Source organism: Carettochelys insculpta, chromosome 1, assembly GCF_033958435.1.
Source record: "Carettochelys insculpta isolate YL-2023 chromosome 1, ASM3395843v1, whole genome shotgun sequence".
NCBI classification, from domain to species: Eukaryota; Metazoa; Chordata; order Testudines; family Carettochelyidae; genus Carettochelys; species Carettochelys insculpta.
The window spans coordinates 229879906-229892739 of NC_134137.1; the positions used below are offsets into that span (position 1 = coordinate 229879906).

General features: G+C 51.3%; 1 protein-coding gene across 5 annotated transcripts; it reads right to left on the bottom strand.

The window, feature by feature from the left end:
• Positions 1-2356: 2356 nt before the first annotated feature.
• On the bottom strand, positions 2357-12579 carry ZNF697 (zinc finger protein 697). 5 transcript variants are annotated; one of them, XM_075001125.1, is made up of 3 exons: positions 12372-12579; positions 4533-4579; positions 2357-3898 (listed from the first exon to the last, which is right to left on the bottom strand). In XM_075001125.1, exons 2-3 carry the CDS (start codon positions 4548-4550, stop codon positions 2990-2992), a joined length of 927 nt encoding a protein of 308 aa, XP_074857226.1. In that variant the 5' UTR covers positions 4551-4579; positions 12372-12579; the 3' UTR covers positions 2357-2989. The 5 variants fall into 5 exon arrangements, with proteins under 5 accessions (XP_074857226.1, XP_074857207.1, XP_074857197.1 ...); XM_075001106.1 differs by lacking the exon at positions 4533-4579 and adding an exon at positions 4293-4458 and having other exon boundaries at positions 2357-3846; positions 12372-12562; XM_075001096.1 differs by lacking the exons at positions 4533-4579; positions 12372-12579 and adding exons at positions 4293-4458; positions 12053-12201 and having other exon boundaries at positions 2357-3846.
• Between the last annotated feature and the right edge of the window lie 255 nt (positions 12580-12834).

Genomic DNA, 12834 nt, shown 5'->3' on the forward strand with positions numbered 1-12834 from the left:
TGGCGGGGGGGTGAGTTTATGTCATGACCACTTCTCTCTGGGCTCCTGAGAGGTGGCTGGTGCACTTAGGGGTGGGGTGCTGGGGTGTGGGCCACCTCTCTCCCCCACCTCCATTGCTGCTCCCTCCCTCAGCCACTGCCGGGGCCCTTTCTATCCCAGCCCTACCAGTTGCTCCCTCCCCCAGCTCTGTCAGGCTCTGCAGCAGCTGCTGTGGGCCTGCTTCTCAGGCACCTGTGGGCACACCTGTCCCCTTGCAGCTGCTGGCTGCCCCCCCTACTTTTTTCCTTACTGCAGGTCAGCCCTTGCCACCTGCTTCCCCTTACTGGTTTTTCCCCTTCCCATGTGGCCATGTCCTCCACTCCCATTTTTGGCTCTGTTTGGTGCCTGAGCTCCCCCACCCCACCTTCTTCATAGTCATCCCCCGCCCTGCCACCGCTCCACTTCCCCACGTATTTCTTTAGTCCCCCCGATCTCCCCAGGGCAGTAGCAGGAGCCAGTTTTTCCATCCTGTGCTGAGAGTTGTGGCTTTTTATTGTGGGTTCCCCCCCTCTTCTATCCTCCATTAACTACCCCTATCCCAGCAGGCTCACAACCTGATGGGTGTGGGAGGGGCAGCCCTTCTTTCTTCCCCTCCTCACTCCCCCCACTTCTTTTTGTTAACTACTCTCATATCCCCCTACTTCCTCCCAACCCTTCCTGTCCATGGCCAACGCCCCTTTTGGGGGGTGTCAGGTGACACTCCCACCCTCCCCTGCTCTCCCTTCCACCTCTGCTGTGCTGGATCCACCTGAGGCTGCCCAGTCTCTGCTCCCATATTGGCCAAGGGCACAAATCAGGACTCCAGGGACCCTGCCGTGGTCCCCACTGCTGGTTCCACCCCTAAAACAGGCCCCCAAAGGGCAGGAAGGGTCAGGGGGGACTAAAAAGGGAAAGAGCCCTGCCCGGAAGGCAAAACCTCCCACGGCAAAGGCTCCCACCCCGGCTGCAGCTGTAACTGCCACAGCTCCCCCACCTTCCCACCCCACCCCCGCAGTTCCCTCCATCAGTTCTGACGGTCCTGTCTCCCCAGCCCCTGGTTCGTATGCTCAGGTGGCTCCTGCTTCACTCTCCCCTCCAGCTGCCTCTAGGAATACCATCCCCAAAAGCTGCGGCCCCTTCCCCACCCTCACTAGGAGGCATGGGGTGCGTTACCTCCTAGTGCCAGCCTTGCCCCACGTGGAGACCTACGTGTGGGCGATGATGGGTGGTGGGGCCTGCGTCCATAGTAGCAGCCTATAGGATGTTCGGGAACGTGGTGTTTTTCCTGGCGTCCGAGGCTGCTGCCCAGGAGGTGGTGGAGAGATGCCTGGTGGTAGAGAGTGCCCATGTGCCCCTTGAGCCATTAGAGGAGCTGGGCATACAGGTAGTGTTTTCCTCTGTTCCTCCCTTCCTCTCCAGTGCCGTTCTTCTGCCTTTCCTGACCACCCTGGGGAAACCCCTGTCAGTCCTGAGTCCCCTCCCACTGGGCTGCAAAGGCCCTGCCCTCCACCATGGCCTCTCCTTCTGCCAGCAACTGCAGGTCCAACTGCTGCTGGCAGTGCATGGCAGGGTCACCTCAGAGGGGACTTTTCTGGTGCCTGTCAAGGGCCCAAGTACCTGGTCTACTATACATGGGGGAGAGCTGGTGCTTCTTTTGCCAGGCAATGGGGCATGTCTGAAGGGACTGCCCCTGGCCAGGCATGGGAAGAAGCCTGGGACCCCCGACACCTGGGAGGGCACCAGCCACGTCATTAGTGGTGGCTCTCTCTCTCGTCTTGGACCCTGGGGCCACCCCTCCTCCTCCCACGACTGATATCAACTCCGCTTGGGTGTTGGAGGACACCTCGCCACCAGACCTAGATGAACGTGCTATGGGATCCTGTAGCTGTGGATGGGCTTGTGCCTGCTCACGTTCTCAGCCCTCAAGAGGCTCAGGATTTTACAGCCTGCCAGCTGTGGTCTGCCACAGTATCCATGTTGCCGTTTCCTACTATGTGCCCAAATAAGAGCTGCTTTTCATTCTATTTGATTTTACTTATTCCCCCTCCTATTCTTTTTAGGGATCTTAAAAATCTGCCCTTAGTATTTAGGAAAAGTGCTGCCGTTCACCTTAGCAGTGGAGGCTCTATTGTGGTTGATAATAGTGGCTGTGAATGCTCTACAAACCGATAGGCAGGGTATTGACTTGAAGCTTGGCTGCAGACAAAGTGGCAGAAGTGCAGTTTGTAGGCAGGAGACAAGGCTCTTCTCCTACCAAGGTCCACTTCAGAGGACATTAGAGTGAACAACCAACTACAGGAGAGAAAATGGAGAACACGGTTGTTTTTTTGTTTATTTGTTTATTTTTTAAGATTTATTTCAGAACAATTAAAATAGCTGAAAATAATACAAAATATAGCAGAAAACTGGGACATTTTTGTCCAGGTTTAACTGAGCTCCTAAAATAGCAGCTATAAATAAATATAACCTAAAATGAGGAAACAATTGCTGGAGACATTGCCAGAGAGAATAAGGGGCACTTTATCTTACACAGTTTAGTAAGTGAGGCATTTCCCAAGACAATGGTTCTGATGTGAGCCAGATATCTGTCTGAGACCTAATTTATCATTTTTTATATCTTAAGACAATGATATATATAGTTCCCCTCTTGTCCGTCTATTTTGCTGTACTCCAAACAATGTTCCTTAGCACCAAATTCCCTCAACCCCCTAATTCCTCCCACTTCTCAGCCATCTGAACCCCAAATGATCAACTCTCTCCTTGTTCCCTCGGATCCCCATATGGTTGATTCCTATCAACATCAAGCTCCTTCCCACCACTCATCCCCCACTCCTATGAATCCTAGAACAAGCTATTTGCATTAAGAATGTGTCCCCTTCCCCTTGTGGTTCCTTCTTGATGTCACCACGCTATATGAAACTTTATGCATCAGTTTCTATGGGCAGGACAGGGGCTCACATGGCTGTGCTTTCTATTCTACATGAAGTTTATGGTGCTGACCCAGGTGACTCTTGTATCGAAAGCTTTTCCCACACACTGCACATTTATAGGGTTTCTCCCCAGTGTGGATTCTCCGGTGCCTAACAAGGTGTGAGCTCTGGATGAAGCTTTTCCCGCATTCGACACACACATATGGCTTCTCACCCGTGTGGGTTCTCTGGTGCTGGGTAAGTGTTGAAAAATCACTGAAGCTCTTTCCACACTGAGCACATTCAAAGGGTTTCTCTCCAGTGTGGGTTCTTTGGTGGTTTATGAGGTGGGAGTTCCGGCTGAAGCTTTTACCACACTCATTACAGTGGAAGGGTCTCTCTCCCGTATGGATCCTCTTGTGTGTGAAAAGGTGAGAGCTCACACTGAAGTTTTCCCCACATTCACTGCAGATATAGGGTTTCTCGCCTGTGTGAGTTCTCTGATGTTTAATTAGATCTGAACGCCAACTGAAACTTTTGTTACATTCAGTACACTTGTGAGGTTTCTCTCCTGTCTGTGTTATCTCATGCTGCGTAAAGTTCAAGCTCTGACTGAAGCCCTCCCCACATTCAGTATATCCATAGGGTCTCTCCCCTATAGGAATTCTTGGGTGGATGACGATACCCTGGAGAGCCCGCAAATCTCGTTCTGGATGAAGGGAATTACCTAGTATCTTATCAGGAAGGTCTCCCTGCTGTGTTTCTGACACGTACTGGCCCTCATAGGCCTCCTCCTCATCAGGGCTCTGGAAAACATTCTCTTCAAACCCCTCTGATATCATCCCATACTGTTCCACATTTTCAGGACCATCTTTCTGGGGGTTCTTCTCCTCATGTTCACTCACAGGCTCACTGTCTTCTTGAATAAAAAAAAAAAAAGGCCACACATGAGTGTTCGACAGAAAAGAAATCTAAGAAGGGGAAATTACACAAAGTATGAGTCAACTAAATAAATGTTAGACTGTATGTGACCAGGAAAATCCCAACCTCTCATCCCACCAAACCCCTCCCCTCAAGCCCACAAACCATTCCCCAGTGAGCAGAAAGACATTTTGATTCAAAAACTCAAATGAACTTTTAGAGAAATGTTGAGTTGGTGGTGGGCGGAGAAAGAAAAAAAGAAACAGGATTTTGGCTGGAAGCCAGTCAGGACTCATGAAAACCATGAGTGAGGCCTGCCAGAAATAACTGCTGGTTGCAGTCCTGCTGCAGGGGAGACGAGACTGTGTAGCAATGGCTTTTTTTAAAATGAAAGAAAAGGTTGGACTTCCAGCAACTTCTGGATTGGCTTAATTTATTCCTCACCTGTGGAGGCCCCAAGGCAGATCTCACTTTCTTCAGCGTCCTGGAGAACTGGGGCACACAGCTCTTCCTCTCGTTCCATCCAGAGATGACGGCAGGTTTACAGATCCTGCTCATGGCCATTAGCGGAGTCAGTATCACAACTGACTAAATCACCATCAACTATTTCCTATTAACAACCCCCCAAAGGGGCACAACAAGAGCAAAAACAAAAGCTCATGAGAATAACTTAAAAATTGTTACCTGTCCCTCATCAAGCATTCCCGGTTGTGGCTGAACCCTCCGAGGTACTATAACAAAGCAGAGTGTGTAGTATTTAATTTCAGTCTGTCTTCTGATTTCAGAACAGGAAGAACACTCTGCTGCTAAGTACATGAAACACAAAAGGGTATGGGGCAGGTGAGGGGGGCTCCTCATCCTCCTGACAGTAGGAGGAGCACTCTCCCCAGCATCCTCCTATGCTTGCTTTAGAATCCCCTGGAGAGATCTCCCTAATTCCTTCCCTTATACACCTGGATCTAGGTGCTAGTCTTTCTCCCTTGGCCTGCTCTCCTCAGGACCCTGTCCCTCACACAGCTGTGCAACAGAGGGCAGGTGGAGTCAGCACAGAGTCCCTCTCCCATTGGGGTGGAAGGTAAGAGTAACTCTCCTCCATCCCTATACCTCCCCATTGCTTTCACTTTTCTATCCTCTGTTCCTGGCATTACACTAAACTGGGGGTGGGGGAAGGCTGCAGCTTTCACCCGACCAGCTGGCAGCATCCTCAGGCCCACAAAGCAAGGAGCAGTGCAGAAGCTCTGCAGGGAGCCTCCAGGAGGAACCAGCACCCCAAAGCCACCCCCATGGTTGCCAACAGTAGCCTCTGGTGGCCAGCATCAGAACTAAGGAAGATCTGAGCAAGTCTGCAAGTGGCTGCGAAGATGAAGTGAAGTTATAAGAGCCACAGGAATTTTACACAAACTGGCCACCCTGTGTGTTTGCTGCAAAATGCTCCCCCTCAATAGTAACGTCACCCAGCCTTTCCATGGGGAATGCAGAGACTGCCTCTTATTAGTATACAACGCATGTAACAATGGGCCCCGATTTCAGTTGGGTTCTTTATCAAAACTGCCTACAGTAGAGACTTCAATTACAATCCCATTACTCCCATTCATTACTTGTACATTTCCACAAGTTGGTGTGACCTGAGCAGTTACATACGCATTAGAGGTCAGGAGAGCATGGGGGGATTCAAAATTCCAAAGACAGATGAAAACACATGACTTTTTTACACCCCATTTTTTTGAGGCACTGTGATTCAGGATGCTTGAACTTCTGTAGTTGGCAACACCGCAACATTTCGTTAGCCACCCATTTAGTTATTACAGTAGAAAAGCAAGTTTAAAATAGCTTGAGGCACTAAAGCGCTGTGGAAATAGCATCCAGACTCCTGGGAAAGGAACAATTTCTCTTTCCTCAGCCAGCTCAGCTGACTATTGACACTCTTTGCCCCCAGGACAGCTCCCTTACAGTGGGACAAGGGAAAGAGAAGAGCAGCAGAGGAAGGTATGTTTTTGGGGTTATATTTGCAGCTGAAAGCTGCAAGGTCTTTTTTTTTTATATCAATTAAAAATTGCAGGGCAGGTAAGGAAGAGGAAAATCCTTGTCTTTCCCAAATTAATGTCCCCATTAAGTATTGCTACTTGCAGTTGACATGCAGCTCATTTACCACCTAGGTTCAGGTCAACATAAAAGTGGCTTTGCACATTATACTCAACTAGAATCTAGAATAATTACAATCTAGGAAATTCAGGAGTGTGTTTACAAAATTCAGCCAGGCAAGAAGCATTCCTGCACTTGCTATCTGACCTGGGCACCCGATCTCTGACAGCTGAGAAGGGAAGCTGCTGGGATCGATAAAAATCAACAGTCAGGAGAACTAAGGCCAAGAGATTTATTTTTTGTTATATCAAGAAAAAAGAGCCCACTTCACAGAGGTGCTCAGTGGCTTAAGCAACCTCTTTAGATGCCTAAATCCAACATTTAGGTGACAATGACATTTTCAAGTCCCCTGTTCAGATGACATCTAACCCTGTGGTATCTAAGTTTCTGCCACTTAGCACGCACAATGAAACTTAAATAAGCCCTGAGGCTGACCCATAGCTAACAAACCACTTGGTGCCCTCACTCACATCTAAGCCTCAGTGGGATTCTCAAAATAGGCATTTCCCCAGATCAGCAGCAGGGCCCAATCCTCAAAGCTTGCCTTCAGGATCAGGCCTTACATAAGAAGACAGCTGAGAATAAGCAGGTAAGGAATTTTTGGGGGAAGTACAGATGGCTAGGAGGTACCTCCCTCCAGTCCAAAGGATATTTAAGGAGCCAGACATTTCACCCGTGAGTAGCTTAGGGGACTGCCTTTTGAGTTTGCCAGCATCTAAAATTCCTTGTCGTGGGTGCCTAACTCTTCTCCAGGCATCATATATGAAGTCTGCTGTTTTAACTCTGAAATGAAAATTCCACATGGCAGCAGAACCCAGGCCCTGCAACACCTACATACCTTGCCGCAAAACTAGGGTTGGTCTACGGCTGCCAAATGGATACAGTCAAACTGTCAAGAGCTGTGTCTACACGTGCACGCTACTTCGAAGTAGCGGCACTAACTTCGAAATAGCGCCCGTCGCGGCTACACGCGTCGGGCGCTATTTCGAAGTTAACTTCGACGTTAGGCGGCGAGACGTCGAAGTCGCTAACCTCATGAGGGGATCGGCATAGCGCCCTACTTCGACGTTCAACGTCGAAGTAGGGACCGTGTAGACGATCCGCATCCCGCAACGTCGAAATTGCCGGGTCCTCCATGGCGGCCATCAGCTGGGGGGTTGAGAGATGCTCTCTCTCCAGCCCCTGCGGGGCTCTATGGTCACCGTGGGCAGCAGCCCTTAGCCCAGGGCTTCTGGCTGCTGCTGCCGCAGCTGGGGATCCATGCTGCAGGCACAGGGTCTGCAACCAGTTGTCGGCTCTGTGGATCTTGTGTTGTTTAGTGCAACTGTGTCTGGGAGGGGCCCTTTAAGGGAGCGGCTTGCTGTTGAGTCCACCCTGTGACCCTGTCTGCAGCTGTGCCTGGCACCCTTATTTCGATGTGTGCTACTTTGGCGTGTAGACGTACCCTCGCAGCGCCTATTTCGATGTGGTGCCGCGCAACGTCGAAGTTGAACATCGACGTTGCCAGCCCTGGAGGACATGTAGACGTTATTCATCGAAATAGCCTATTTCGATGTTGGCTTCACGTGTAGACTTAGCCAAGAAGGCAGAAAAGGTTGGAGTAGTCAATGAATATTTTTTTTTGTTCTGTATTTGAAAAGAACCTGGGTGGCATACTTACAGCTGACACTGATAATGAAACACTTTCTGTTCCAAGGGTCACCAAACTTACGGACCCACTGTATGACAACCTTCAGAAGTTTGACAGCTGTGACTGAAGCCCTGAGACTCCCTGCCACACTGCCAGAGGCCATGCTAATGAGGGGGCATATGCAGTTGCATGTCTCCTCAGAGATTTGGTCACCTGGTGCCACCAGGCGTTTATCCCCGCATGGCTGCTGGAGCTGGCAAGCTGAGAGGTGAAGCCCTGGCAGCAAAAAGCTGGAAGATGCAGCCGGAGCTGATGTTTATGCTGCAGTCTCTCTCCAACGAGCTAATGCCTGGGAGCTGCAGTGAGGGACTGTTGAGGGTAAGAGGCAGGACACGCCTGGAGGGTTGTGACTCAAGCTGTTAGGGAGGATGAATATTGAAGTCATAGGTGCCAATTTCCCATATAGTGGGGAGAAGGGAGAGCTTGGTGCTCCCTGTCTAGTCCCTACTCCAACCCTTTCCTGCCCTGCCCCCACCCTGCATCTTTGTCCCCTCCCCCAAATGTACCCCACCCTGCTACTCCCACTCCCTCCCAGCACCCCCTGCCCCCTGTCCAACAGCTGTTCATAGAGGGCAGGAGGCACTGGGGGGAAGGGGAGCAATGAATAAGCAAGGCCATCAGCAGATGAGCCGTGCTGGAGGGATGGTTGGAGCTTGGATGTTCCACTAATTTTGGATGCTCTAACCCTGGAGCAGTCACAGACTCAGCACCTATCCTTCAAATTTCCACATTCCACCCCACTCCTCTCTTCAGCAGACACCAGTCATATCTGGCATGAGCCCCTAATCCACCACTCCACAACAGGGCAGAAGACCTGAGCTCTCCCTCTCCCCGCCAGCAGGGTAAGCAGAGAAAGAGGGTGTCAGTGCACGGAAGCACTGCCACCTGCTCTTTAACTCTAAAATAGCCACAGTTTGGCCACTCATGTTTTATTCAAATAATAAGCAATAATAAGCAATGAGGATATTAAATACCATCTTCTAACATTACTTATTTTAAAATCTGCAAAACCAGATAATTTGCACCCCAGAGTTTTAAAAACATTGGCCAAAGAACTCTGTACCATTAGTACTGACTTTTACTACATTTTGGAGTACTGAATATGTACACCGCCAAACAAGCCGAATATTGTTTTTCCAGGGATTACAAGCTTTGACGACAAAGGTAACTGTGTACCATAATGTACTTAGATTTCTGGAAGATGTTTGACTTCTTACAGCACAACAGCCTGATTTAAAAGTTAACATTTTATGCAATTAATGGAACTTTTCATAGATTAAAAGTGGCTGTGAGACCTCAAAAGCTGCTAACTCTCTCAGACTTGAAGCCTTTAAAACAGGACTGTATCCATTTCTATAAAACATACTGTAGCTCAGCCAGAAGTTACAGGATTGCTGCAAGTATGATTAGGAGAAATTTTATTATCTGTGTCATGCAGAGACCCAGATGAGACAATAATCCTTCAGGCCTTAAAAAGTTATTCATCAATCTATAAATATTTGTAACAGCTCCATCATCAACATATCTGGGAGCTAATAATAATTTCAGTCAGTGGAATACTTTTGAAAGGGGGAGGTTAATTATAGCAAGATTCATTCATACACTAAATAAAACGTGGACTCCATATTTAATACCAACCACTGTATATAAATAGCTCAGAGCCAGTCTAAGAAAACGGAAAGAAACAGAAACAAAATAAAGAAAACAAAAATACATTCTCTCCCTCTGGTTCTGCAGCATAGTGACCACTAAATCTACCAGTCTGGGTCAGGTAGGCAGTATAATTGACACTAAATGGAGGCAGCCAGAAGATATCCCTGGTTTGGTATGGCATATGGGGAGAACAATCTATCAGCCATTTGAAATGGACCTAAGTATCTGCTATATACTGGGAAATTTTGGATTTTAAATATCACACTTTCCATCAAAGATCTTAACATGCATTAACGGAGATCAGTAAGGGAAAAGAAGATTAGCTTTTATTTATGATGCATTAAAAATAGTCTCAAGGATTTTTTAAAAAACAAAACACACACACACACCATGCATGAGGGGTTCTTTGTTTTTAACATTAGAAATTCATGTTTACTCTGGAAGACTTTATTGAAGATTGGAAAACTAGTAGGCATAATAAAAGACTGAAATCTTTTCAGAGTCAGAATGTGTAAAAAACTTTGTTTTTGTTAACAATTTAATTCCAGTAACCAATTTGGTCTCTGCAGTCATCATCAGAAAGCACCAACTCTGTGTCCTGGCATACCCACCAATCTTGCCAAGTGCAATGCAAAATCTTGAGGAAGATGATTGTAGAAGCTGAGATGCTCACTGGCTTTGGCTGTGTCTACACTAGCCCTCTCCTTTTGGAGGAGGCATGTTAATGAAGGATTTCAGCAGATGCTAATGAGGAGCTGTCATAAATATGCAGCACCTCATTAGCATAATAGTGGCTGTGTGCAATTCAAAAGTGCTGTTTTCAAAACACATGCCACCCATGTAGACAGGGGCCTTTCGAAAGTACCCCGATTTTGAAAGCCCCTTCTTCCCAAATCAAGCAGCAAAAAGGGGCTTTCAAAATCATGGGGTCCTTTTGAAAGGTCCTCGTCTACACGGGCGGAGTACGTTTAGAAAGCGGCACTTTCGAATTGTGTGTGGGTACCGTTATGCTAATGAGGCACTGCGTATTCTAAAATCCCTCATTAACATGCCCCCTCTGAAAAGAAGAGGCTAGTGCAGACATGGTTGTACAACTCCAGAAGTATAAAGCAAGCCAGAGAGCACTATTGGTCAGATCAAGTGACCCTGTTGGGCTCTCAGGGTCTATCACATGAACTTCAAATGCAGAAAGTTCATCTGCTTCTCTGAATTTGCTGATTTATCTCCTAAAATACCACTCTCAGTGTTGTCTGTGCAGCAATGTGAGGGTTATGGCCCCTCTCTTGTTTCTTAGAGGTAAGTCCCATTCAAAGCAGCATGCAGCACTCTGTTCCAATCCAAGGCCAAGACAGGTTGCGCACCAAGAGACAGAGAATCTACAGGCATCTTGTTGACATAGGAAAGTTCTGGTTTCTGTGCCTTTCTCATTTCTCTTGCTGTGGGCTTCTGTCACTTTAGCTCCCTTGTCTCTATACTCTGTCTTGTCTTTCTACCTCAGAAGGGCTGGGGCAGAGAGACTACCTCTCAGGGACCTGTGATGGGGAGGGCTCTTAGTCACTACAGAGAAGTATTTCCTGCATATCTGCCTGGCAGGTCTTTGTTCACTTGCTCCAGGCCTAACTGATATATATGAGGTCAGGAACGAATGTTACTCTAGGTCAGAGTGGCCTGTGGAGAAGGGGTTGAGGGGGCTTCCTCTGCTGCATAGGACCACAGATTCCTTCCAGGTTTGAAACAGTGTTAACAGTGAATTCTCTGAAACTTGAAGTCTTTTAGAGCAGGCGTGTCCAACCCGCGGCCCGCGGGCCGTATGCGGCCCCGGACAGCTAGTAATGTGGCCCCACAAGATCGTAAACTTTTAACATTATTACGTGATTTATATACATTAACTATATTATATATTTTATATGCGGCCCAAGACAATTCCTCTTCACTCAATGTGGCCCAGGCAAGCCAAAAGGTTGGACACCCATGGGTTAGAGCATGATTTGAGTACTTCAGTCACTCAGCCAGAGGTTGGAGGCCAGGCTCCTCCATGGCAGGAGGGAGTGGGAGAGCAAGCAGGGTCCACAGCAGGAGCAAGTCAGGGAGGGCAAGGGCCGTATGGCAGGAAGCAGGAGGCAGAGGCTGATGACAGGAAAAGCGGGGTAGAGGGCAGGAAGAACGGGGAACGGGGGTCATGGGAAGAAGGGCATCTACGGCAAGAAGGCGAGGCAGGGCTATGTGGCAGGAATGGGTGCAGGGGGGAGGGAGGCACAGGGATGTGTCAGGAAGAGGAAGGACAGAGATCTGCCACAGCAGACGGAGTGTACGGCAGGAAGGAGACTCAGGGGTCCATGACAGGAGCGGGGGGGTGTATGGCAGGAAGGGCGCAGGGGGTGTACGACGAGAGGGAGCGGGGGATGTACAACGGGGGTGGGGTTAGATGCCAGGAGGGGCCGGGCGGTGTCTGACGGGGGGCGGCCGGTCTATGCGCAGCGGCGAATACACCCCGTCCCCGTCCCCGTCGGGCAGCCCGGCGGTGCGCGCCACCACGGGCGGCGGGGGCGAGGGCAGCTGCGCACAGCGGCTCCGAGCCGGGGCCAGGCCGCCCTCGCCCGTCCGCCCGCCCGCACCTCCGGCCCCCGGCCACGCCCCCCGCCGCGGCGCTGCGCTGCGCCCGCTCCGCGGCTCCGGCGCGCGGCCTCCCCCGGGCCCGGCCGCTGCCCCGCGAGCTCACCCGGCGGGCGGCTCCATCGCGGCGCGGTCGGGCGCAGCCGCCACGGACACGTCATGCTCGGGGCCGCGGCTGCTTCCCGCAGGCCCGAGCCCGGAGGCGGCGCGGGGAGGGCGCTGCCAGCGCGGCCCCCTGCGGGCAGCCCCCGCCGCTCTGCGCCGCCCCGCTCCGCGCGCGCCCCCGCCCCGCCCCTACCTGCCGAGCCCGCGCGCTGCCTCCCCGCGCGGCCGGACAAAGGGCCGCGACTGGCGCAGTCCCCGCGCGCCCCCGCTCGTTCCTCGCCCCCTCCGCCCCGGCCGCCCCGCTCCGGCCCCTCACAAACCTGCGGCGCGCGGCGGCTCCCCTCGAACGTGCGCTGCGGCGCCGGGGCTGGCGGCCGTGCGGGGCGGCCTCGGGCCGGGGTGGGACACGCGGGAGGCCCCGGCCCCGGCCCCGGCGCTGCCTCTCGGGGGAGCGGAGGTTGGGAGTCCGCGGGAACATCTGGCGCGCGCGAGGCGAAGCGTGTGTGTGTGGGAGCCGGGGCGAGTCCGGGCCCGGGGAGGGGGAGAGCAGCGGGGGTCCTAGACCCCCCCCGGCTAACCTGGAGCGGGCCGGGCCGCAGCAAGCGGCGCTCCGCAAAGCGGCCGAGTGCAGCTGGCGGAGCCCGGGGCGCCACTAGCAAACAGTTACTTCGGTGCCTGGGACGTGTGGCGCCCTGCATGTCCCCCAGCCGGCAAGCTCCGGAGGGAGAGCGGCGGGGGCTCACAGCTCAACCAGCGAAACGCAGCCGGCCTTCCCCACAGCTC

Coding starts and splice junctions, on each gene's coding strand:
- ZNF697 (XM_075001086.1), bottom strand. CDS start 4,706: ATGAGGAGCCCCCCTCACCTGCCCCATACCCTTTTGTGTTTCATGTAC. Junction 3,899..4,532: donor GAATGCTTGATGAGGGACAG/GTAACAATTTTT, acceptor TCCCCTTCTTAG/ATTTCTTTTCTGTCGAACAC.